Genomic DNA, 27,265 nt, shown 5'->3' on the forward strand with positions numbered 1-27,265 from the left:
AACTAACTCAGAGAAAGGCATCTGATACACACGCTTCTCATTTTTAAGTTCTTCTTTCCTGATTTGGCTCTTGGATAGTGGTAAAGTCCCTTTAGTTCTTGGACATCGATTTGGACTTGAGCGTGTCCTTGCAGCTGTCTTTGGGGGGGTGATTGTGAACTTACAATTTCGATGTGTTGTCTTAAATGACAAGTACACTAAAACTGTTTGTAGCTTCACCTGTATAACAAAGGAAACTATCGTCGTTGGTAGCAAGTCTGTAAAATAGGCCAAAATATTAATATTTCATATCAATGAGTTTTTCCTTCTCTTGCCTTTTTTAGGCATATTTTATAATACATAGTATATACTTTTTGCATATGACACTCGGCTAGGTGGATCTTTGCTGACCTTCATTGTGGCTGTTCTTATATCCTAATAAGTACTTACATATAAATAATGATATAAAGAGTCACATAATTTTCTGCTCATAAGGAGGCACAACTTTATTCCAGTTCCACCAGCAGAGAATTTTCCCCACAGGGTAGGCTGAAGACTTGATCACAGTGTTATGAGAGAGGGTTTTGTGAGTTCTGCGTCTGAATCTGCCACTGACCATCTTCAGAAAGTCATTTAATCTCTCTGTAAACTAGATTTAATAGTGGTTCATTTCATGCTCGCAGTGTGATTAATAATTACTAATATTTTTTAGAATGAATCGAATGCATGTGTGTGTTTTGTAGTGTTAGACTGAAAAGACTGTTTAAATGGAAAAATACGTAGTTGCAGGCATGTGGCAACTGCAGCTAGCAATGGACGTGCATAAAGTTAGATGCACAGGTTGTATGAAATCACTATTAAGAAACACAGTGCTAATGCTGATAGAGCATATGGTATATATTATTGTTGTAGATCATAAGGGGATAGGCTAGTATGATTTTATTCCCAGCTTTGTATTCTTCAGAAATCTCTTGGTGAATGCTGTAAATGCTATTAAAAATGTTGCACATTTTTGTGGGTTACAGTAAATTTAAAGCAAGCATTTGTATGTGCTGCATAGGCACTGGTGGAACTGACAAAGGATTCCTTTAGTTAAAACAATCGTATATTGAATTTTGAACTACCTTTTAAATACTTAAATTGTCAAGCAAGCATTTTGTACAGGAAGGATTTTCAGTATATAATTCCCTAATGTAGGTCGATTAAAGCTATAACGCTTTCCTAAATTTGAATCTCTAGATCAAGTGTTTTTTCCTAGTTGTACATTTTCCTTCTGTGCATTTATCTCAAATGTTAATAAAGTTTTCATCTACAGAAGGTTTAGAATTGACAGAACAAAACTCTTCCTTTTTAAATCATGACAACTACTACTGTTTCTGTCTGCAGGTAGTGGAGGACATGCTAGAGGACGAGGAAGAAGAGGATGACAGAGATGACAAGGTAATTATCTTTCCTAGCACTTGGGTATCTGGGGATGGGAGAATTTAGACATGACACTGTTTTTACAGACAGTTAAAAAAGGAGTTGAAGTGTTTTAGTCCAGAAAATTGGACAGAGCTGTTTATCATCCTAACAATGCTACAGTGAGTTGCAGGAAAGGATAGAGGACTATAAATCCTGCCTTTTTTTTTTTTTTTCTTGGTCCAGAGCTGGGTCAAATATTTTTTCTGCCAGGAACAAAAATAATTCAGCCTGTCTGAAACTTGATAGCTCTTGTGAAGATAACTGCAGTGACAACTGTTTTTGAAGGACAAAAATTTGTCCTGTCTTGAGTATTACAAATAGGGCTGCACTTTAGGGGAAAAATGGTGTAGAAATAGCAACTCCATACTGGTCAAAGATGGGATATTGACATCTATAATTTTCAACGAATTACTTGATAGAAGAGCGGCTGAAATGTTTTGCACTCTGTATGACATTTAAATAATCACAATTCTCATAGACGTCCACTTGATTTGAAGTTGGCATTGTGGCCCGGCAAGCCGGGAAACTGTTGCAGATTGTTCAGCTATTTGAGCAAACGCCGTTCGGTTTGGAGGCTGCTGGTTGGGTTGAGAATTGCAACCACAGTAAATAACAGCTCATTTCCACATCTTATTGAGCCAAGCTATGGGACTGCTTGGATTGGTTGTCCCCCAGGGAGAGGGAAAAACCAGAGAAAAGAAATTAGAATGACCTTGCACCACTGAAGCGGTGGCTAGCGCTGGCGGGACAGCTTTCTGGTGAGGCGAGTGCAGTGAAGACAGCCCCGTTGTTGCTGGCATTTTCATACCAGGAAGGTGATATTTGTGGAAGAAAAGAAAAGGCAAAAAAACCCCAGATAATTTTACAAGAACTCTGAATTAAAATACAGATGATTTTGACCTTCACAGATGTTCCCCCCACTTCTGTTGTAGTAAAGCAATGAATTTTTTTTTTTTTTTTTTTTTCCGAGAGGAGAAAAACAGTGTATCTTAATTTATGCCCTTGACCTTTGTTTCTAGTTGAGATGTACAGTTATATACCACTGTAAGAATTCATATGCTGGCAGCAGCATTTGAAATGTCAGAAAATTCACCGTGATTAGTTAATCCCCTGAATGATTATTTTTCTGTTAGCTAACACCTAAGATCTGAGAGATGATAAAAAAAAAAGTATTTTCCTCATTCCATTGCCAGCTCAAACATTTTACAATTGACAGAAAGTTATTATGTGAAATTCTTCTATACATCACTTAAATCGTTAGCTACATCATTTCAGAATCAGCAAACACTGTAGTAACAAAACCTTCTTTTACAAAACACGTATGTGATGGTTTTTAACACTAAATGATATGAGCATACACTTCTGGCAATAAAATATATGATTTATTGCAAAGGTCAGTCATGTAGCTGTGGAGAGCTTGTATTTTAACTCAACATGCTGGCTTTGAATCATCATTTCTTTTCTGATAAACACTGATCTGACATCCATTTGAGGCCATTTTCTCCTGTTTCTTCCTGCTTTATTATTAGAGCTGGTGCAAAAGTATCATCCCAGTAGTGTCTGTATTCCTGGATATTTTAATCACTGTGATTAGTGCACAAAGAATAGTGCTTGACTGCTTGTAGTTTAAGCCAGCCTGTGTAGTTACTGCTCAGTGGTTTTTGGAAATTGCTAAACAAACTCCTTTAAAAGGGAAGATGAGGACGGGGGTCAACCCCCCCCCCCCCCCACTCCCCAATTCTCTGGCGATTAGCAGATGCCGGGCAAAACATGCCCAATTAGAATTATCACTCTGGGTTTTGATGTTGTGATCTAATATTCAGCTTTCTCAAATTGACACCAGAGTTCAAACATTTTTCTAGATCTGGTTACCAAGGTTGAATAAAAGTGAGTACTGACATTACCGTCTGCATTCAGTGAGCCCTTTTTATTGAATATTTAAGAGCTGTCTTTCTAAACAGAAGGTGTTTAGGTTGATTTTTATAAATTCAGAGCTGTCTTCATTATTGCAAACATTTTGAGTTCTCATGATTGAATATGCTGCTTGAATGGAAAAGAAAATTACACTTTTTAAAATAGGCTTGTATGGACTACCATGTGTACTCAGTACTCTTCGCAGTGGCCATTATTTTGCACTGGGCTAAGCTGTAAAATACAAGCACATAGTTAGGACTGAGTTGTTTGTTGTTAGAAGCTGGTAGGGTGTTTTTTTCCTTTCTGGTGCATTAGACATGCTCTGTTAACTGCTGCTGTTCCTCATACATCTTTTTGTCAAAATGGAAGGGTGCAGTTTTGTATTATTTTATTTCATATATGTGTTTTCTTAAAGCTGTGTGCAAAGTGAAGTTTTGTGAGCAAACAAATGCACGTTCTGTAATACCAGCTGGTAGTGGCCTCTGGCTTTTATTATTTCTTTGTTTTTTCATACGGTATAATAGAAAAGTCAGGTAAATGGCTCTTCTTATGCGATAAAAGTAAAAAGATTAATAAATGTGCCAAAGCCTCACTTTAATTGAAACTGAAGCATATGTTGCAAGTATGTAAAATATGTCCCAGATGTTTGACCATGGCCAGTGTCTTTGCTTTCCCTGATTACCACAAGGCAGCTATTAGTCCTGTAACCTTTGGACTTAACGGTAAATGGGGTATTACATGGCACAGAACTGGAGCACCTGTTTTCCATTCAGTAAAGACCCCTGGCAGGCTTTACCTAAGCCTATCCATATGTTTTCACTTAGCAGATTGTTGGGCGATTATGAAAAGTGTCTTTCTTTAGAGCCAGCTTAGATATTAGTCACTTGCTCGCAGTGAAAGGGCAGCTCTTTGGCTACTTGATGAGGTCCATGTGGGCACACACTGATGTAGGTTACGGGACGTGTGATGGAGGGACGTTGCTCGACATCCCTGAATTGCAGAGTTAGAGGAGTCATAAACTGAGGATGATGAATGCTCAAATGTATGTAATTAGTTAAAGTAATGCGTTTTATTAATAGTGGTGTGTAATACTGAAAGGAGTTTGACAAGGTAGATTTGCACTTACCGTGTTACTTAGTCTATTCTGATGTTCTGGATGTTAGTAACTTTTTTTTCACCCTCTGCTGCAATTAAGGTAGACAGGATTGTCAATTTAAGGTCATAGAATTTTTTTTTTACTGGAGAATATTAACTTTGTCTTCAATCTTCAGTTGCAGTATGACTAAGAAACTAAAATGGCAAGTGTACTTCTTCTTGTATCAGTTACAAAGTGGTGCTTAGCAGTGGAACACTTTCTAATTTTGTTTCTTTGTCATATGTATTTAGGAACTGAAAAAGGTGTTGTAGTTTGTTTGGCTCAGGCATTTGTCCTTAGTTTAATACTGGTTTTTCCAAGAAATAGCACTGGATTCTGCATTCCATATGTTCTGTACCACTTGCTAAACCAATGCCAACCACAGATCTACAGTTTAATCTGATTTCTCTCTCCTCTCTCTTTTTTTTTTTTTTTTTTTGGCTCCCTTCCAAACACTGGCTTACACAGTATCTTAGAAAATAAGGGTCAGTTAAATTACATGAAGTCAAGTTATCAACAAGCTATCAAAAGGATTTTAACACAGTTATGTTATAATAATGTAGCAGTCAATATGCATAATCTATGTGTATAAAATTTTAGTTTGTCATTTAAGAAGTTCAGGTATGCTTTCCACATAGCTTTATTCTTTGAACAAGCTCCAGATAAGATTTCAGATAATCACAAAGAATTTCAGCTCAGCATTTTGCGGGAAGCCCTCAGCATGTCACAGAATCAGGCCAGTAAGCAATGCTACTGTTGCAGATTTAAATGGAGGAAGATGCACGGTATGAGGACTATTTTATTTTACCTTTTTATTAACAGTAACAACGTTTTATTAATACAAAATATTCAAATCATTTGCACCTTCGGCTACTCTCTCTCTAGGTTTTCGTACCTTGAAAAATTCTTTGCAGTTCTCAGTCAATGTTATTATGTTTCAAGATAACTAGAAGCTTTTATATTGAAAGATAGTTGAGTCAAATTAAAGTATGTTTTAAAGCTTTTAATCATCCCTGCTGAGAGGTACCAACTTTGTTTTCAAGCCAAGACACGTTTGTAACCTGTCTCAGAAGCATGCCCTGCATTTTTACCAAGAGTAGATCATGAGGAGGAGGAAAGATAACTCCGATGTAGCTATATTTTTATATTCTATAAAAGAGAAGATTGTAATCTATCGTCGTGGCAGTTATTTCCTATAAAATAAATGGTAGAAAGACAATAAAGAAATAGGGGGTGAGTGAAGAGAAAATTCCAGAACAAATAAATCCATAGGTTCACCTATAGCTTGATTCCACCATTAAATTGTACGTGAACGTAGCGCCTAACTGTAAATAAAAAACCAACAACAGCTTCCAGTGAAAACTGTAGCTTCATATGAAACTGCTGTCCCCTAAAAGCTTAGCTAGACTATGTGTACTTACCAAACAAGCCTACAGCAGGGCACTCTAGAGTACATAGCTGCCAAAGTCAACCTCCTCAGTGCAGTTTGGTTTCAGCTCAGTTTGGTTATTCGTATGGAGATGGTGATAAGAGGCATGTGGTTTTTATCAAAATGGTACGTGATAGGAGGGGGATGATGGTGTAGACTGCTTCAACCCATACACTGGGACATCAGCTGATGCTGTTTCTGATCACTGGATCACCCCGAAGTCACCGCCATGGAGTTGCTTTTGCCTGGATGTACCTTGGGTCACGTGGAGCCTTCGAGAGGAGCTTCCACAAAGAGCAGTTTTCAGCCTGCCCTGTGCTGGGGCATCGGATGGGCTTCATGATCAAAGCGTGCGCCTTTGAAAACAGGTGACTTGGACAGCCTTCTGAGAGGCTTAGTTTTAGCGAGATCAGGCTTCTTCATCCCAGTGCAGCTCTGAAATACTGTCAAAATTAGTGGAGTAACATGAGTATTAGTGAGATCAGAATCTGAGATTTATACCTGAAGTTTGGCACTCGAGGAGATGTGTGTGTGAGAGAGTCCCTGGGGGACCGTGGGTCTATAAACTGTTGAATGAATTACGCTCATCCATGTACGTGGGTTTTTTCACCTGTGACTAATATAGTGTGGGTAATGTTCCTCATTTATTAAGTAATCCAAGTATAATTCAATAAATTATTAAATCAAATGAAGAATATGTCTTAATTATGTTAGCTGTTTCAGAATGTGACATAATTTTGCCCTACATTTTTCCTCTACCCTTAATATTATTTCTTAATATAACTAAGCAGATTGAAATTCTTTGAGGCCAAGCAAAGGTTTGTTTTCACCTAGCTCCTCAAAAAGTAACTTTATGAAATGGGCTGTAGTAAAAATGTCTGTATGGCCTTCTCTGTGACTCAGGGGAGGGAGATGATGAGTCCTGAAGGAAACGACCAAAAGCTTTTACTGCTGGGTTCTCTTTGAAGCCTTCCTATGTGTGCAGGTTGGTTTAGTCCTTAGCTTCAAAGGCGTCCATCCATTTTGTGGCTTCAAAAGTGGTGAGAATGGACCATTCCTCATTCTCTAACAGAACTTTTTAACGAAGTTTCAAAAGGAATCATGAGATCTGGGTTCTGTTTAAGCTGCTGCCATGAACCACTTGAGACTCTAAGCAAGCCATGTAGTCATGAGTAATTATATATAAAATACATGAGTATTTGCCAGCTGCCTGAATAGTTCTTCAGGTTTATTCATCGCTCCCCATCTTAGCCTTCCAAAAAACAGCCCCAAACACCTGTTCTAGAGAGATGCCCTTTGAACTTGTTCTACAGCAAAATGTAGAGTCCATACTACAGAATGGGTCTTTGTCTAACAGCTTTGGAAGCCTGGTAGAAGAAATGTGGTGGTTGAGGTGTGCTAGCATGAGGATGAGTGCTGCGTGGACCCCGTCCCTGGTGGCAGACGTGTGGCTGACACAGTGTACGTGAAGCAACCTGCACTGAGCAACCTGGTCTAGTTGAAGGTGTCCCTGCTCATTGCAGGGGGGTTGGACTAAGTGACCTTGACAGGTCCCTTCCAACCCAAACCATTCTATGATTCGATGAATGAGAATGAAGAGATGATGCTGTGGGAGAAGATGATGCCCAGCAACGTGGCTCTCTGCAGAATGAATGGCACGTTTTCAGATGAGGTTTGGTCTGGGTTGTCAGTTGAGGGTTTTGAGATGAGGTTTGAGGCTGAAGCTCACAGCACAGCACAACTGAAAATCCACCTCTTAAGCTTTGACTTTACTAAGATGCTTGTAAGAAAATTCACAATCTCAACTACAAAAATTTGCTGTGATAGTTGATCAGGCATTGCTGTGCTTTATGGAGGAAGGTACAGGAATGTGGGAAAATAAATTGCAAGTTTTTGCAAACAATATGCACGTATTTTGTGTGAAGTTCAAAGTATCTGTGTGCCAGTAGAAAATTTTATATTACTTACTTAATGTTGATATGTGGATCACTGATGAAGCTGCTGGGCAGATCATCCAGGCAAAATATTATCCTGACAAAATGAAAGAGGCACCCCCCACCCCAAAGAATTGAAGTGCAGAGCTGCTCCCAGAGCAGTGTGGTGTGGAATTACAAAGTTGGCCTTGTGCAGCAGCATCCTCAAGGACACAGCGCAGTGTGGTAGAGAGCAGAGTTTGCCCCTACTCAGGTTTCATATGCTGGCAGAGAAAGAGGTAAAATTGGCCTAAATAAAGCTTGTGGACAAATAGTGCATATAACTAGCTTCATTCTACTTCCTTTTCATTTCATAGATATGAATTTTATGTATTTACTAATAACTACTAGAAGAGCTCCAAAGGTGTGGCAGTTTACCAGGGCAGTTTGTCCTCTAAATAAATTACTGTGATACCTGTTTCAGAAAGCTTTAAATACCCTTCCATTCAGAAACAGCAACTGCTTCCACCCATCGCAGCAGAGGTTTGTGGACATACAGCTCCTAACTATCAGATACCTGTAGATCCCTACAGACTTTCCAAGAGGAGTTTTGTTTCCAGGCATCTTCCCCTCTACTGCCCTGGAGTATACATGCCTTTTGGGGACAAAAAAAAAAAAAAAAAGCAGCATATTAGAGTACTGATAAATCAGATGACATCATCTCTGCCAAAAAAAGCTTTGCCCAGTCCTCCATCCTGCATCATCTCCTCCCACTTTCTGTTGGAATAGAGGTTAAAGCAGCCCTTAGCTTCTTGGGTTTGGTGTCTGTTGGCATCAGGTGTGCGCCTCATTGAAATGTGCTTATTTTCCTGTGCTCACAATCCAGTCTTAGAAATGATTCTTTAATCACAGGAACTTTCCATTAAAAAAGTTCTGTCGATTTGAAAGCATAAATGCAGGGAAGAATATATTGGTTCTCAGTGTGGAAAAAGTATGTATTTTTGTTGATACCTACTCTCCTGATAGCAGAGACTTGAAAATAACCAGGGAGACAGGTGACTGCTATGTGGAGGATGAGGCTTTCCTGATTCCTGTGAAACTCTCTCTCTGTTTGGACAGTTTATGCAGCTCGGTGGGAGGTCTGGCCAGGGGAAGAGGTATCGCTCTGCCAACCTTCAGTAGAAATTTGCTGAAGCCAAGCAGCTGATTTGTGAATTCCTCACAGAGCATCCTTACAGTGGGGCAGGGACCTGCCACAGCTGCTCCTGCCTGGTGTGGGCTCATGAGAGGTCGAGCACTGGGGCCAAGTGCTGGGGAAGGCAGTGGTTTTTCTGTGGATTTACTGACTTTTCTGTTGAGTTGCACACCAAGGGTACAGATGTCCACCCATGAGCCTTGTGGGAGCAGCTCTGAGTTGGGGAGCCTGCGGGAGCAAGAGCTGGAACCGGCAGAAAGAGATGGGGGGAAAAAAAAAAAAAAAAAAAAAAAAACCCCATAGAGGCAACTATGGGTGCTTGGCAGGCAGGGATGTGGGGAAGGAGATCTACAGTAGATCTATGTATATCTCCTGCCAAGATCTGCAGCAGGAGATGTCAAGAGTCAGGGAGAGGCCACGAAGCCCGGGGTGGAGGTGTGCTGGGGGAACAGGCGTGGGCTGAGCATCCATGTGGGAATGTGCAGAGCTTTCCTTAAATCTCACTTCCCTTAAATCTCACATACGTTAATTTTGGAGCAGTTGGGTTCGCCATCTCAGTAGTGCTTTGAATGTAGTCTTTGGTGTACAATTCAGATATAGACTCGAAAATTAGAATTTATGGCATATGGAAAAGCAATAAAAGGTTGGTTTAGCACTCTGGCTTAGTATTAAATGTGACTTAAGGACTGGGGTGGTATCTGTGTTATCTGCATGATCAGCAAATGCATGTTTGACTGGTTTGGGAGCAGACGAGGTAATACGATAGGTTAACATACAGCTGTAGCAGTCTGATAATGCAGTGTTTTTATTGATTGTCTAACTCAGTAACTACACCGGGTATTAGGTTTGCTTGTCACAGTGCTTAGTGCCTGGGGTAGTTGAGCAAGTTACTTTTCCACTGAGTTGACCCCAAAGTCCCAGAGTCTTTCAATCAAACTCCTCAGATTTCATACACTGGCAATTCCTTTCCTTTTCTAATGGGCTATATTAAAGAAAATGTGTCACCTTTTGCACCATGTAATACTAAATCAGATCAGAATTCATGCACAATTATGTCAGTGGAAATCTAATATTACAGACCTGCTTATCTCAAGATAGCACATGGAAAAATAAACTTGCACAACTGACAGATTTACTTGATTCTACAGATAAGTTATTTGTAAGTAATTGAGCTGAGGAATGTATACGGATTATTTTCCTACATCTCAAAAAACATATAAGAAAAACGGCTAATAAATATTTAAGTATTGTTTCTTTCTTCCTTCTCTTTCTCCTATTTCCTTTCCCTCTTTATCTTTTGCTGGCCTGCTCAAGTGCTAAAGTAACAAAGTCCAGGATGGGAAAAACAGATTTTATGTTAGCAAACTGTTTTTGTTCCGAAGGCTAACAAGTTTAGAAAAACAAAATGGACACCACTCATTTATGTAATGTCACAGATATCTAATGGCATCTAGGTAACACAGAGCTCTGAGAGAAAGGCCTTCTATCGAAAAAGTATTGCTTTCTGTTTTTCTTTAGCAGTGTGAAAAAGTCAGAACACCGTTTCTAATCTGAAGCTTTCTTGCAATCAGAAATAGTAATTTAAGATCGATTGCTCAGCAGATGTGCTTTTTAGTATTTTACACAAAAGAACGGTGCAATTCCTCCTGCCTTCAGCATATACGGCAGTGCGTTGTTATCCCTTTAACGTATGGTATTAACTATAATTTAAAATTAAGTATGGAAGAGCTGTTTGTTGGCCTTTAATTACTGTTTGATTAAAATTTTAAATACCAATATGAAAAGAGCAGATAGAAATCCTTCAGAATACCTTTTCTGCTGCTGAGTAGGAGGCTAATTTGTGGTTGGGTTTGTGTTGTGTTATTTTTTTAATTTGGGGGGGATTTGAAATTTGTGTGTATGTTTTTGTGCACCAAAGCATCTTCTTGTCTATTCCGTGCAGTCCCAGGGCTACTTTCCTTCCCACTCTCAAAAAACAAATGCTGCCTGAATATTTTAGATCAATACATAGCATATAGTGAAAATCAAGAAACAGTTTACTCAGCTATTTTTCTGAAGTATAATACACACCCCTGCATTTTGATAGAGGAATGGTTTGCATAGTAATAGTTGTGGTTTCTGGACAGTCTATAAAAAATTAAGATTTTATAGTCTGTTCAGGGAATGCTTGAAGCTGCATTATCAGAAATTACATTATATAATGTTATAGGCCAAGAGCCAGTTTGTTACTAAATATTTTTTTCCAACAGCTCTTACGCTGTGTAATCCTTTTCACCCGTCTTCCTCAGGATATATTGATTTAGAAGAAAATGTGTTCCAACACTGTGATATTAAAAAAAAAAAAAAAAAGCTTTATGCTGAATTTTGAAGTCTTAATGCATAAATACGGAAATGTCATTTCCTGAAAGTGCTGAAGCTTTTTTTCCCCAATGAAATGTTGTCTGTTTATTTGATAATGGACTAAAAGTGTTCAGATGACAGCTACATATAGTCCTTTTGTTGGTTTGCTTTTGCAAATCAATGCCTGCAAACTAAGGAGAGGAGCTGCAGTGGCTCACCAACAGTTGTTTGCAAGCAAGACTAAAGGTGCTTTTCAAAATAATCTAATCAAGAATGTGGTTCGCATTGTGCTCGTGCACAACCCACGAAGCAGAGGCCACCCTAAGGTGTGAAATGCCAGTCTTTGGGAGACACCCTGTTTCAGGAGACTGCAACTCTGTCCCGCTGTGTTCAGAGACCATGGGACACTCGTGTCCTTCACACTGGCTGCCTTTGAGTAGAAAACACAACGTTTTGGACCAGGATGGTGTTTTCCAGTCAGACTTCAGTCCCTGCTCATTCGTGGGCCATAGCCCCAAAAAGCCCCAAACAAAAGCCAGCAGGTTCAAGAGCAGCACTTCACACTGTGGAAGCTCCCCCCAGAAAATTTCCCAAGAAACTCTTTTTCTAGTAATGCAGCGACTCTGAGTCTACAGATCTAGTCAAAAAACATCACAACCCCTTCTTGGGAGCCTGCTGGAAGACTAATATAGGGAAAGTTCAACATGTTTTACATCTCCACATGACCGTTTTGATGAGGAGCTCAGGTGTCACCACAGATAAGACATGTTTGAAGAAATGCCATTTGCTTTTAAAAGCAGGTCAGCATTAAAATGCAAGGAAAAGTAGAACTTTATACAAGATTTGATGAAGTATGTAGAACACAGACAGACTTTTTTTTTCAGATGACCAAATCAGAGTAGTTATAAAAGATAGAAAGTAATTATTGAACCCTAGAGATTGAATCAAATATATTGGTTTTTTAAGTCATTTTTTTCCTGCCAATACACTGTTTATTATTGTCAGAACACTGGAGGAAACTTCCCTTGCTGATGATTTTTTTTTCATTTTCTGTGGCTTGGGGATCAAATAATTGATTTCCCACCAATCCCCAAATCCTCAGATTTTTGCTCCACACTTCATATTTTGCTGCCAACTGCTGAGGTCCTTAACTAGTACACTGAAATATCTGTTTTCTTGAACATTTGTTGGGGAAAAGAAACAGTTTCAGTATTGTACTTCCAGGTCATTCACAAGTATTACTGGAAGAACCTCAAGCACACAGGAATGTTTTACAGACTTTTCTTCTTTATTCTCATTTTAATACTGAGATGTTCTAATGTGTGATTTCACATTCTTAAGATTCAGCAGTCTATCTTTGTGTTTTGAACTGGAGAAGGGTCTTTTCTCCTTCTTTTAAACATTTCTCCTCCTATCTGTTTCCTCTGTGTTGGCGAAGCACAGTGCCAGAGCCCTGGGGGAGTGAGTCTGTGAATGGTGTCATTTGTCACAATTATTAATAGTTCTAGGAAATTACCGTTTGATAAGGAGCAGCACAGTGGAGTAACTCTGAGCAAATACAGGGAGGGTGAGTCAGGGGAAAAGGTACTGAGAAGGCAGAGGGGAGAAGAGAAGGAAAATGGCTGGATGCTTGTGTTTCACTGCGGTAGGTGGGGACAATGGATGAGGAATTCACCAGGACAGCGTCTGCAGAGCTCCGTAGTTGCAGAGCGTTTCCAATGTAGAGATATAATTTGTGCAAGTTATGTCTCTAAGATAAGCACACAGCAACTTGGAACTTCTGGCCAAGTTAATACAATCCAGTACACAAGGGGTTTTGGGTTTTTTTGCCCCACAAAATACATTGAAGTTCAGAAACCCTTTGGGTTCACAGATCCTTTGGGTGGAAAGGACGGCCAGAAGCATCCAGTCTCTCTAGTTTCAAAACAGATTGCTTGAAGATCCAAGGTTAAAACAAAATTGTATTGAAAATAGGTTAAAAGAATTTGACCAAACTGGACTACAAAGTCATTTAAGGCTTTTTAGGGAAAGAGGTAGGGATAGCAAAAAGGGGCCAAATGCATCCACTGAAAGGCATCAGGGCAATAGGATGGGATTTCTGCTTTAGCAATGAAAAAGAAAACGCCAAGGAAACAATGAATCCCCACTGCATGAGAAGGGAGATAAAATTAATTGTTTAAAAGCTACCTGATTTTGGACATCCTTTAAAAATGTTTTCAGCAACAGAAAACAGGCAAAAATGCCATTTGTAAAGAAAACACGCTACATTTCTAAAGACTGCTTTGGGGAATACTTGGAAGTGATGCTTAGACTGTTACGGAAATTATCTAATAATCTTACTGCTGACATATTGCTCAAAAGTCATGGCAAAATACAAAAGTGCTGGAAGATATAAATGTGTTATACTTCCATTTTTAAAACTGAAGAGGAGATCAACCCTAACAATTACTATTGTTTTAATCGGTTGCTCCTGTAAATGATAGAACATTGAAGACAAAAGTGGCCAAACATGTGGGTTTATTCCCATATTGAGACAGCGGAGCTCAGAGGACTTCATGGCGAACCCTTGGGACCACTGACACCACCTATTCTGTGTGTGCTGCCCATTGTAAAATGCACTTTCATATCTGAAAGCCATAAACTATTTGCAAATCATGAGGCTTACTGCACATATTTACAATCCCAGTCACCACTATTGGAATTGTGATATAAATCTATGCTTCTGTTTCAAAGACTGCGATGATTATTGTTGATCAAAATGGTCCCCAAAAATCAGTATCAGGACTTGTACACCCAGGATGGTTTCTGTATCTCCTGTCAGCTTCCCAGAAAGGTGAGGAGGGTTGGAGGAATTACTTTTCACAATCTGAACGTGAAAAACATTCAGAAAATATAATACTACCTTTTAACAAGACACTTTAAAATAAAGTGGTCTGCAGTCAGTGGGATCCTACCTCATGTTCTTATTTCAATATTCCTTTTTTTTTTTTTTTTTTTTTCCCCCATTTTGAATAAGGTCATTTACAAGGACAAGGTCTGTAATGGCTTCCAGGGAGTCAGAAGGGATATATTTCCTCAAGCATGAAACTAAATAGCAGAAATATTGTTACAATTATGCTCTAGTAAAATTCTGCTCTGCTTTCTCCATCATTTATCTAGAGAGGGGTTAATCAAGGATGGGGAGCACTCCAACAGTGCTCTACTACCTCAGCACAAGCAGTGTTGTTCTTTCCCTTCCGAGACATCTGTACCTCCAGACACTATATATTTCTTCTGAGCACTACCAATATCTTTATTGAGAGTTGTATCCTAACAAAGCATGTCAGGACAGAAGGCAGAAGCATAGTCAGAGCCCTGGCATGAGTTTTAAAGTATAATGTACTACACAGGTTAGTCGCTGTTAGAGCTTTGAAAAGTTTTCATGCGTAGGAAATCTTTATTGTCTTCTTTCTCCCTCTTCTTTTCCATGTATAATTCTTCCTACTCTTATGCTCTTAGGAGAAGATTGTAACTCTGATTAGATATGCTAAATTACCTCCACCATATAATTTGCAGCGTTCAGTTATTGCTGTTGTTTTACAGGTTTAGATGTCTATTTGAACCACTTTAATGGTGGCTGAGTTTTTAAAAATGTTTATTGAAAGTAACATTTTTAGTAACAGTAAGGAAAATTGAACGTGGTGTGGATGAGATTAAAACATATTGCTTCTTAATAATATTTCAGGTGAATAATTTGGATCTTTCTTTTAATAATATACATCCTTTCTAATTAAGATACTTCTGTTTTAGTCCATAATATTAGACAAGGTAGGGAGAGGAGAGCTCAGTCCAACTCTGTCACTGGAATCAGCCAAGAGGATTTATGCCACATATATGGAATATAAAAGAGTTGGAAACAAATGACCACGTAGAAGGGTGTAATAAATAATAACCTCTTGCCATTGAGCAGATCTCGACCTTTCTGACGATGGGACTGCATGTAATGACACAGTGCTGTACATAGCGGTGCCCCCGTACTTGAAAGGGTCTTTTAGGCACTCACAAAACACAACTAAGGACACAACATGGCAACAACTGAGGAGGGTAAATGGAGCCTCTCCATGAAATATAAAAAATAATGATGATTACCAGCCGTGAAGAATGTGTCTAGCTTTTTATACTACTTTTCTGAGAAGTGGTGCCCATTTTATTTCGCAGAATCCCAGAATCATCTGGGTTGGAAAAGCCCTTGAAGTCCTCCAGTCCAACCATGAACCTCACACTGACTGTTCACAACCCCACCAGATCCCTCAGCGCTGGGTCAACCCGACTCTTCAACCCCTCCAGGGATGGGGACTCCCCCCCTGCCCTGGGCAGCCCATTCCAACGCCCAACAGCCCCTTCTGCAAAGAAATCCTTCCTAAGAGCCAGTCTGACCCTGCCCTGGCGCAGCTTGAGGCCATTCCCTCTTGGCCTGTTTATTTTAACTGGGCTTGCTTTGTTACCCTGCATGCTCAGAGGTGATGGAGGACTTCGTATTTAATGCTCTTTTAGTGTCTTCACCCATCTCCTCTGGTGCAACTGATTGTTTTTCTGCCCCCTGCTTCAAGGTAGACTCATCCTCTAGGGGTGCTGGGACCCACTAGGCTCTGCTCTGGCAGGTCTCCCCTCCCCTTCTGGGGGCAAAAAACAACAAAAGTCTTAATAGTGATGGCCATTAATTATTAATATTAATAATATTATCACTTATTAATGTTAATACCGCTACTAATAAAGACCTTGAGTCATGTCCCTGCAGCGGGGAGCAATCTCAAGCACAAGCCTGGGCAGGCACCCGGTCAGGCTGCACTGTCTCCAGTTGCCGTGGGATCTTCCTGACATCCCCTCTGCATCGCCATAATGCAGCTGGGTGGTTTTCTCCCAGGTGCTTCCAGCTACTGGAGGGAAACGCTTTGCACACCATGCACTTCCACGCTCCCCTGGTTTTGAGTAAGCCTTGTTAGTGAATTCCCTGTCTTGCTCTCCCCTGTAGTGCTGTATCAATATTTTCCACTGCATACATTAATATTTTCAACTGCACAGGGATCAAAACCACTAAAGTCGATAGAAAGAGAATGAGATTTCGGGGCCATGCAGGAGCTGTGTGTCCCAGAGTCCGTGGGAGAGGAAGGCTCAATACTGCAGGAGGAGGAAGAAATTCCTACAAAGTTTTGAGGCACTGATGGTGGCAGCTGATTTCTAAGCTCTTCTATCGTATCAATAAAAAGTAAACAAACTCAAAGAAAAACACTGTTGTACTTTGTAAAGCGAGGTTCTCGGGTGATTTTCAGTTTGAGGTAGGGCTGAAGGTATTTAGATTTCCCCTCCTCCCCGAGAATGCTGGAGATCTTCTTACATGTTTGTTTTCGTACGTGCTGTTGTACAGCCATGTAATAAAGATGAGTCTATTTCAAAGCGTGGATTGGCAGAGTTCTACAGAAGGAAACATGAAATAGCTGTTAGGACATAAGTGTTGGTGTAAGTGACTGATGTTACAACCATGGGCTTGCCATGCATCCTCTTAGCCCCAGTCTCCATAACCAGAAAAAACACAGTAAAATTAAGCATTTATTCATCTGGAGTGGGAATGGTTAGCCAAAAGTAGAATTTTCAAGTTTTTTTCCTTTTAGAAGAAAACAGTGCTGTAGCTGGAAACCACTTAATGTGACCCTGTTTGTTCAGAAAGTTTATTGGAAGTTTATTCTCACTGTAGGGCTGAGGTGAAAAAACAGGAGACTTTTTTTTTTTCTTTTTTGCTTTATGCATATCTCTGCAATCCTTTTCAGCAAGCAGTGGACTGTACTTCTCAGTACTTTCTTCCCAGTCTACAATATCAGCAGTTCCGTGGTAGGGGATTGGAACTAGGTCATCTTTAAGGTCCCTCCCAACCCAAACCATTCTGTGATTCGGTGATTCTGTCTGTTGATTTCTTGTTCTCCTGCTACTGCTCTGACACATTTTAACAAAGATACAAATATCTTGAATAATTAACAGGAAAGGTTTCAGCTCATGTATGTATTGTATACGCTTAATTTTCATAGTAACTTCTGCACTCTGTTCTGGCTCAAACTCTTCTTCTTTGAATTCCACAAGAGATTTTAACTGTGTCATATTTTTGTCTGAAATGATGGATAGTTCCTCTACCCACTGTTTTGATAATTTCACAGGAAAATGTTGGGGTGTGTGCTGAATTCTGCTGTTAGTTTTATAAGCTCTTCATGTTAGTGCTGTTTTGGCAGCGAGTTCCAACAGTGAGTTTAGCATTGTATTGAGAAAAGAATTTACTTTTATCAGTTTTACCTCTGCTGCCTTTCAAGTTCATGGAACATTTCTCTCCAGCACTTATGAGAGTAATTAAGAGTCCCAATTTACTTTCTCTAAACCATTCATTATTTTGAATACCTTGATTATGTTCATTCATCTTCTCTGTAAATTAAAATGTCCTAGTACTTTCTGTTGCTTATTGTCTTATTTTTCCTTGTACAGTTTTCATTATTTCAGCAGCTCATGTCTGCATTTTTCTGGATCTGCTTTTTTATTTTTATTTTTTAACTTGAATTCAATACATCAGCTGGAATTACCTCATCAGGTTGTACAACGGTGGTAGGTAAAGTTAAGCCACTGGTGTTAGTCATTCGTCTAACCTTGTTATATTCCTCAGAAATTTGACATCACCTCCTTTAAGTAATTCTGTCACCAGTAAACTTGGCATCTCAACCTTCCTTCTTTTTTGATCTAGATGAATAAATATATTAAAACAACAACTTTAGTAACAAATTTTACAATAGTTTACTATTAATCTTTGAAATATATCTGCTCTTTTATCTCTCTCCTCACGCAGTTATTTTAACATCCTTTTTCTTTTAGGAAGAAACTAAAAAAATTATTTTAAGCACAATCTAAATTATCATTTGCTTTACCAGTATTGGTTTGACTGGTTTTAGATTCTAGAAAGTTCCAAGAAATTTGTCATAAATCATTTTTAAAGTTCTGTGTATGGTACTAGGAACTTTTAAAAACAAGCTACCTGAGGGCCTTGGATTCAAGCCCTACTCCTAATTCCTTGCATATGTATTCATTATGGAACAGCTTGGGGAGGTTTCCACGTGGTCTGTGACAGAGAATCTGCTTCAAATCAAGCGTTGGTAAAAGAAGTTGTAGAAAGAATCAATGGAATGAACAATAACAAGTTATCAGGACTGGATGGCATTTGCCCAGAAGCTCTGAAGGAACCTGAGGGGAAATAACAGTTGAACCACTAACAGTGGTGTGGGTGCTTCAAGCTTAGGTAGGTCCGAGATGAGAGTGGACAAAACCCCCATTGAGCATGATTAGGACAAAGAGCTATCCTTTTGCACTGGAAGCTTCTGAACCACAGCTTGCTGAAAGCTTGAGAAATATTCTAGAAAGTCGAAGTATCTGTTTGACCTCTGGTTGTTCATTTCTGTGGCTATCTGCTCTTGACCACTCTGCTTTGTACAGGCGTGCGTCCATCCGATGCTTCCATTTGTTTAACAGCACTCTGGGTATTTCTAAACACCACACACGTCTGGCCCTTAACAAAAAGCTGTTTTAATCCAGTACAGTTGCTTATTGCAGTCTCTTTGCTAACTGTTGTGCCACAAAGTCTAAATACCTCAAGTGTTTGTGTGCCTAATCTCAAACTGTCAGGCTAGAACAGCGCAGCTCTTCTTGTAGAGGAATGGCACCTGCTCTCTTCTGTGTTTTCTTTGGAAAAAGGTTGAATACGGTACAACCTCCCAGCCAGTTGTTTCAATGATGATAAAAATTTCACAACCCTTCTCCCTGTTTACTTAGCATCGCTGTGCCCTAGATATGACAATGTGTGCAGATCCAGGAGAAATAATGAAATCTATGGAAAGCAGGCATACAGGAGAAAAAAGACATTTTTACGATGGCAGCTTTATTCCCTGCTGTTGTTGGACTGCAAATGGGTACCGAGTTTGCAACCAAGGCTGAAAAGCGTTTAAACTTTATTTACTAGACAATAAATAATACAAAGGCTGTTCGCTGAAAGTTGAAGAAGAGAGCTGTTGTGGAATTCCTGCACTCTGGCTGGTGGTTGTTGCTTTTCTGAGTGTCACTAAAATAAGCAATGAGTTTGAAGTTTTGGAAGAAACAAGCTTTTGGGTTTTGGCGTTTTTTTTAATATGGAGGCCTAATTTGTCTTCTCTGCTGAAAAGGCCTATGAGAATAAAATAGGTTATTCTAAACAGACTGCACCTTGTTAGAGATCACGCACCACACAATTAGGTGGCAGTGGTGGAGTTGGAGGAACAGGAGGTGGCATCCGCGAGAGCTGGTGCCGGCAAACCTTTGAAGCTGATGTCATCCTACATTTGTGAAAATGTCAGGAAAGGACTGGGGATTTAGGAAGGGAGAGGTGCTCTCCAATTCTCTTTACAATTTCCTGTTTTCTTTCCTGAAAATAACTCCGTGTTCAAAAGGGTCCACTTCCACGAGGGGTGCGTCATGGGTTGAATGCCAACTCGTTCTGCAGCTTTTCAAGCTAAATGCTGTTGGGTGCCCCTTTTGCTCACTCTAGAGTCAGCCTCATTCATTCGTTTGCTTAATGCCCAACATCCACTGAATTGTTAAACAGCAGCGATTTGTTAGTTTGCTGTCAGGCTCATTATTCCCTGCAGGTTTCCCAGCCCTCCTCCTCCAGCATTTGTATATCTGGATCTTGGTGCTTTAATGTTTTTAAATAGGCAGTGTGCAAGTTAGGAGATGATGAGGAAAAAAGTAAAGTGGGAAAAATGCATGCCACATGGTGACTGGTTAAAGTACTTTATCTGTTTCTTTAGGAAAGCAGATAAATTCCACTGAACGCCTATTTTTCATCTTCTGTAAATTAGGTGTCTCCAATGGTTTTCTTCTTCTTTGGTTGCAGGATTTAGTGTAAATAGTATCATCTGTGATCCAGTATACTTCCTATGTCATGAGTGTTCAGCAGTCAAGTTAATATTGCCTGAAGAACGACAAATTTTTGTGTTTCCTGCCATTTATTTTTTCAGCTGTCATTCCAACATTACTGTAATCATCTGGATTTTGTATTAAATTTTAGACAACACTTTGCTTTCCTTTTTCCTTCTAAAGCATATCCGTTCATTATCAGTTCAACTAAGCAGGTTTCATTGTTCATTTCTCAAAGGTAAATTCACCTCAGGTGGCTGAAGACAAGCTGGTAGCTTTTACTACAACGTATTTTATTGTAAAGCAACAGATATATACATACAGTACACAGTCAAAGCTTTTGCTTTACCTACAAATATTTGTTTTTCTGAAAAAAACAAATAGGCATTTGTGCAAATATTTGCCTTTGAGCTACTCTTTTTCATTCTGTTATTGCAGGCTGCAGTACATTACCAGAAGGTGAGCACCTCTTGCAAAGTTTTCAGAGTATCATTTACTGTGGTCCAGCATAAATATGTGCTTTTTCCCTCTGAGACATTAGCATGCTGAGGCATATTTAAAATGAATGTAGAACAGACTGTTGTAGTGGTTAGACATTAAAATAACATTGTTACAAATTACCCTTCATTGTGATTTTGCATATTCATGGGCCCACCCCATCTTCAGTAGTCGGCTCAACTTTAGATCCTTTCCAAATTTCAGTACTTCCTAATAAACAAGGTGGAGGGGAGGGGGCGTGGGTTCCCCATTTCAGTGAAATATGGAGAAACTGGGCAATGAAGCCTTTTCAGGCTTTTCTCTGGATTTTCTCCAAAGGGACCCCAGAATTCTTGGTTCAGTCATCACTTCTTACCCCCAGAATATTTACAGGGTTATTTTCTAGGTGCTGCTCTTTTCTTCCTTTTTACATTGTTTTGCCTCAAATGCCAAATGATTTTTCTACACGATGTAATTTTTCAAAAGCACAGCTTGAACGTTTATCCAGGGGAATTATGTTAAAAATGAGTTATTTTGAAAAGCTTGCTTTCTTTCTTCAATTTATTAATATTTGATAGCTTGAATAATTGCAGCTGCTGTTTGAAATGTGTATTTATATGTGCATTGTCTTTGGAGTGTTACTTAATCTTTCCTGATCTAGACGTGGTAGAGTTTCTTCTGAGCTGAAGTAGCAGAGCTAGTGACAAGATCAAGGTATTGTGCTTTCTGGTTTTGAGTGTTCATGGTTCTTTTGACCATCATCTTCTTCACCAGTTCAGAATTCAATCCCAAACTGCCTCCAAGATTATCTTCTTTAAACATACAACTCATACAAAGAATGTCACCCAGATCTCACATACTATTTTCATCTTAATTGCTCTAGGTTCAAGTTTGGAATTAAATATTTCAGATAACTTACACTTGCTGGCTTAGCGGAGCATAAGGCCTATTGTTTTTCTTTTCCAGATCACGTTCCTTAAGCGAGGAGTTTTGTCTAATCATTGAGCACTTGACAGCAATCGAGTGTTTCAGATTTTAGGGCTTGGTCTTCAACCGCTGAAACCATCTGGGCTCTGCTGACCTCAGGATATGGTGGCAGCATGCAGCCACTGAGAATCTGGCCTGTTGTTTTCAAGTCTCTGTGAACAGTTGCTCTTTACAAATAGTGTCCCCAGGAAAATGGTTTTTGTTTGCCTTTTTTTTCATAGCAACTTGCCATTGAGTTAAATCACTGGAATCCAAAGCAGCCAGAAAGTTTGGATTGGTTGTTCCAGAAGAGCACTGTTGGGGCAGCAGATACCAATGGTAAAGGCATTTCTATAGGGGTCTGTGCTCAGTGGTCTGCTTGACCAGTCCCAGGTAATTTAGTTCTAACACTGTGTATGCTGGTTTGGGTAAGGAAATTCAGGGGAAGAAATCCCTTTTGATTTTTGTGAACCAAAAAGATCAGCAATCCAAAGGACGATCACCTGAATTTTAAAATACGGAATTATTTTTGTATGTGCTTGATCTAAACATACTGTTAATAGTGGTGAGTGTTAGAGAGAAATGTCAGAGCAATAGCCTTGCTTAAAAAGAGGCTGGATATTTTAACCTGATAGCCAAAGGAGGAAGATTCCTGTCACCAACCTTTAGTGATGTGCATTTTTGGTGTCTAACCCAGGTTAGCAGTACAGGAGGGGGCTATAGGAAGACCCCATTCCTCCTCCTGAGGAGGGAGAACGCTTCTAGACAATAGTTCTTACTAACTCTAAAATAGAAATCTAAGGCTGGAGTGCTGAATCAGCTTTTTAGATCAGTATTTGACTCCTTTTGGGCGCTCTTGTGGTGGCAGTTCATATCGTGGTGGTGAGAACTTTGAGGTTACCCTCCGTAGCCCTGCACTGGAGGTGCAGGTCTTCTGGCAGCAGAAGCAGTTACAGCTGCTCTCTCTCGGGCTTGCCAGGTCCAGACGATAACTTAGTGTGAAATCATTATCTGTGTGTGTTTAGGTTTACATAAGTTTGTTTAGACTTACATAAGAAATATAAGATCATAACATCCTGTCCACACAGGACTGGGAAACTTCCAGAGACAGTAAAGTAAATCTAAATGCAAGCCTTGGTGCAGAGGCAGTGTCCTAGCCTGGTATGGAGATGATCTTGAATAGTCAGTCTTTATCCTCTGCCCAAAAGCATGTTTATCATTATCATAATCTATACAAGGAGAAAATGAAAATTATGTTCTACCTACACTAAAACATCGAATTAACTTTTGCATCTGCTACGTTCAAGCCAATGTCTTTCAGAGCTGCACCCGAGATTTTAAATGACTGTAACTCTAGCAGAAGTCCTTGATCTTTCTTTCGTATTGACAGCTATATAGACATTTATTGAAAGCTAAATGTTGAGGCTACTTTAAACTTTCAACAGAGCACTGTTCTTTAAACAGAACACTATTACTTTGATGAGGCTCTTGTTGGTAACAAGTGGACAACAAAAACCTGTGGGTAAGATTTAGATAAGCATCTCAAAAATTCAGGTGTTTCTCTAACGGTAATCTTTCAGCATTCCCTTTCTGGTTTCTCTCTGTTTCTCTCACCCCCACGTGAATGCAGAATTTTTATACTAGCTGGTATGACTTGTTTTCACCCCACCATCCTTCCAGGCTCTTGCACAGCAGGGCTGTTCTTATTTAAAATAACTCTTTCCAGAACTAGCAGACTCTTTCCTTACCTTTTTAAAACTATTACAGCTTTCAGATTTAACTTTTAAATTTGTCATCTCCCACAGTTGCATCACAGAACTTGAAGAGTTGCATTAACAAACACACTGTTAATTGAAGTTTTGCATTCAGCGTAGATAGAGGGTAAACACTGTTAGAACCACTGGAATTTACAAATCCAACTATAAAGTCATGGCCAAAGTTTGCTCATTAGTAGAACCTCAGGACTATATTCTAGCGAAATTAACTATTGGAAACAACCTCAGGGTAATATCACCAAGATTTCTGGGTTAGCCTCTGTCCAATGACATTGATGTGACGGGATACAAGAGGAATATTAATGAGATCACGGTCAAGGTCCAGTAGATTTCTGTCTTCCGTAAAGTAAGAAACTCTCTCTTCTGTTGTTTAAATATAGTAGAACAGGGTGAAGGGGAGAAGAAGAGGAAGCCAAGAGAAAAATTTTAGGTTTTTCAGATTTTAATATAATGCAGATGCACCTGGTGGATTCTCATCACCCCAGTGCTTAACCCCACAATGCCTTAATTCTTTAAGTTTCCTTCCAAGATAATGTCAGGATAGGCACAGCATTATTTGGCATTGTTGACTTTTTGCCCCTGAATTTATCACCATGAACAGAGAAGCTTCCACCCTTTTCAAGTAATACGTTTGCTGAGAATATTTATGCAATGAACACCTCATAAAGGTCTAGCATTAGCCAAAAAGGTATCGTGCAGAGGAAAATTTAAGTCTTTTTTTCCCCCCACTAGATGGCCCTTCAATGAAATAGCGTGATACTCCATTAACTGGCTCTATCGCGTTCATGTTTGTGTGTCTTACCTGGAGTGTTATCTTTGCAGTATTAAAATGTGCGGTGAAGGAGAGATCAGGAGGGAATAGATTTAAAGAGCACTGGGCAATACTGCAAAATGTAGTAGGGAGAAAGAAATAAAAAGCATTGGCAAAAAATTCTCCGTTTAGTAAGAATTTACATAAGAATTGCCATTAAAGTGTTATTTCTCTACTTTGTAGAAAGCTTGCAGTATCATCTTTTTCCCTAGAATTATTACTGTAGCTCTTGACTTTTTTTTTTTTTTTTTCCTGATTTTATATTTATGTTCTAGCACTGCAGCAGTTCATTACACAGGAAAGTCTAATTTGTTATATAGGTGGTAGTGCCAAAAAGTCACAGAAGGTTCAAAATGATTTTTATCAACTCTCAGTGTATGTTTGAGGAAGAACAGATTGTTGTAATATTCATGCTCACAGGCATGGTGTCTTCATAAACAGTGAATCTTCAGTGTTTTCGTCCGCGTGTTTATGTGGTTTCTATTGTGCCTACTTTCTGCTGTTTTAAATATGGAATGCTTACTAGGCAATAACATTTTATTGCTTCTTTCTTTAATAATTGTGACCACAAATACCATTTCTCTCTGTGAAACCCTGCTCTTTTAATAATTATGTGGTTTTCTCCATATTTTAAAATCCTCGGTCTCCATTTGGGCATGAGCAATTATTCTCAGACCCACTCTCCAGGCACACATAAAGACCCATGTCAGCAGGTAGTCTTTAGAGACGACATATTGAGCATTTGTAAACCACTGATTGTGTCTTAAAAATGTGGTCGCTGAAGATGTGGTGCCAGGTAATTTGGGCAAAAGTGAAGCCCATGGTTTGAAGGCTCAGTTCTGGTTATCTACGTAACCCTGGGATTCGATGTCTGGTGTGGAAGGAAGCCGGCTCCCACTGTTACTTTTCAGGATGGTACTAGTACCATCCAGGCCTTCTCTGTTGCTGATGCTGAGGGGAGAACATACGCTGGTACCTGTCTGCCTGGCACGCCGCCAGACACTATTTAAAATAGCTGAAAGTCTGAAGATTTGTGAGCTGTCTTACTGGAAGGATGGCAACTTCTAAATCATTAAGGTCCCACTGAAAGGTTTTCATGTCCCCAAGAGTCTTCCTGTACTTTTTCAATTTAAGAAGTGGCAAGACCAGATGGTTATGGTACTCCACAAGTGGCAGCCTTCAAGAGGGAAGAGCAGTTAAAACAACCTGACCCTCTCAGTTCATTATAGATATAATGGAGGAGGCCAGCTTCAGGTCACCCCATGCACCTTTCCAGGTCCTGTAGACCATTCAACTCATGATCAGGCTTCCACAGCCAGCTTTAAGATAACAATATCATTATGGTTGTCTGACCTCTTTCCATTTCCCTGAGAACATGATAAAATAATGACTTGCCCGTGTATCCATCACCAGATCTGAAGCCTTTTGATAGGGGTTCGGAAGACCTGGAGGAGATCAAATGACTCCAGAGCTGGAATAGTGTTGGCTTACTATCTCCTTCTTAGTGACCTTCCCAGAAAGCAGAGGTTAGAGTCTGGGAGGTAATTGCTGAGGCCATTAATCCTCAGTGACAGGTTTTTGAGCAGTGGCCAGACTGTAGGACAGCATTCAACAGCCGGCGTCTGCACGCCCTCCCTGGGAGTTACTAACGAATACTGCCACTAAAGGGCTAATGCATTTCCTACCGACACTTCTGGGTCTACCTCGTTAGTCTCCACAGGGAGGTCTACCAGGACGTTGAGTGTGGCTTAGACTCACGCCGGGGGACGACACGGGGCCTGTGTATGGGCTCTGTTTTGGAGACCAGTTACTAGTTGAAATAATCTGCAGTGCTTCCTCATGGAAGCAGTATTCTTCTAGTCAAGTAATAGAGGTTTAGTGGTTTGTTACTAAAGGTCAAGGGGTGATCGGAGGGATTCCTCACCCATAGCCGCGGGGCTGTGCTTTTACGGGCGCAGGTAGCCCAGCGTGACACAAGCGAAGGAGACTGGCCAAGTGACAGGACAGTTTGCAGCACACCGGGCGAACGCTCTTGCTCTCGGTGGTGGCTTCGTACCCTCTCTCTACCTACCACAAGTTAGTCTGGCTTTGTCTCAGTCGCTTTGCTTCAGACAGAGGTGCACTATCCTACCAGCCTGGGCAACAAGGGGTGTTTTCGGAAGCTCCACCTGGAGCCTCCGTCTTTCCCAGACAACATCTCCTAAAAATTTTGAAATTTACTTCTATTCCTGAAACTCTCCTATGACTTTGTTTTTATGATCTGTGCCTTTCTCTCCAACTTAGCAGCTATTAATAGCACCATAAAATGTTCAGAGTTATTATTCTGTGTACTAAAAATGTCTCCTTCCAATTAAAGCTCTTATTTTTGCTGGCTTAATTCCATTAAATTTATCAAAGTTTACTTTTGAGTCTGTCTTATTTATTTCTCCTCCTTCCCCTGTCTTTGGAAACGTTTGTTTTGTAAAGGCAGTGTAACTTGGAGAAGAGCGAGGTTTGGAGTTAGGGATATAATCCGTTCCTAAATCACCCTATTTTATCATGGGATTGGAAGTATAGTCTACTGCCTAAAGAGACTCACACAACTTAGGTTGTGTTCAGGATTTCGTGTGAATTAGCTCCACACAGTCTAGAGCGAGTAATTTACTTTGTTTTGCTTTGGTTTCACCAAATGTAAAATATGATTATGGCTGAAAATCAGTGTACAAGAGTTAAGTATTATTATTGGCCAAGCAGTGTATCAATCTGTAATCTACAATTTCCTGTGAAGGAGGAGGACGTGGTCTCAGTCTTTGGGTTCATTCCCTTTTGTAAATTCAAGTCAGACTATCAACATCAATTTGACTTTCCTTTCACAGTTTATGCTTAAAGCCATCCCCTAGCAAACATCTTGCTTTTCAGATACCTTAAGCCTA

At 39.8% G+C, this 27,265-nt stretch overlaps 1 protein-coding gene across 8 annotated transcripts in view; it reads left to right on the forward strand.

Moving 5' to 3' along the window:
* The window catches only part of MCTP1 (multiple C2 and transmembrane domain containing 1), a 278,735-nt gene that overhangs the window by 238,563 nt on the left and 12,907 nt on the right, over positions 1-27,265 (forward strand). For all 8 annotated transcript variants that reach the window (XR_012621495.1, XM_074811508.1, XM_074811510.1 and 5 more), the window contains one exon: positions 1,366-1,419. Coding sequence is in view for 7 of the 8 variants with exons in the window: in XM_074811508.1 (XP_074667609.1) it covers positions 1,366-1,419 (54 nt within the window). In the remaining variant the exon portion in view is untranslated. The remainder of the gene's footprint in view (positions 1-1,365; positions 1,420-27,265) is intronic.

Source organism: Strix aluco, chromosome Z (assembly GCF_031877795.1).
Source record: "Strix aluco isolate bStrAlu1 chromosome Z, bStrAlu1.hap1, whole genome shotgun sequence".
NCBI classification, from domain to species: domain Eukaryota; kingdom Metazoa; phylum Chordata; class Aves; order Strigiformes; family Strigidae; genus Strix; species Strix aluco.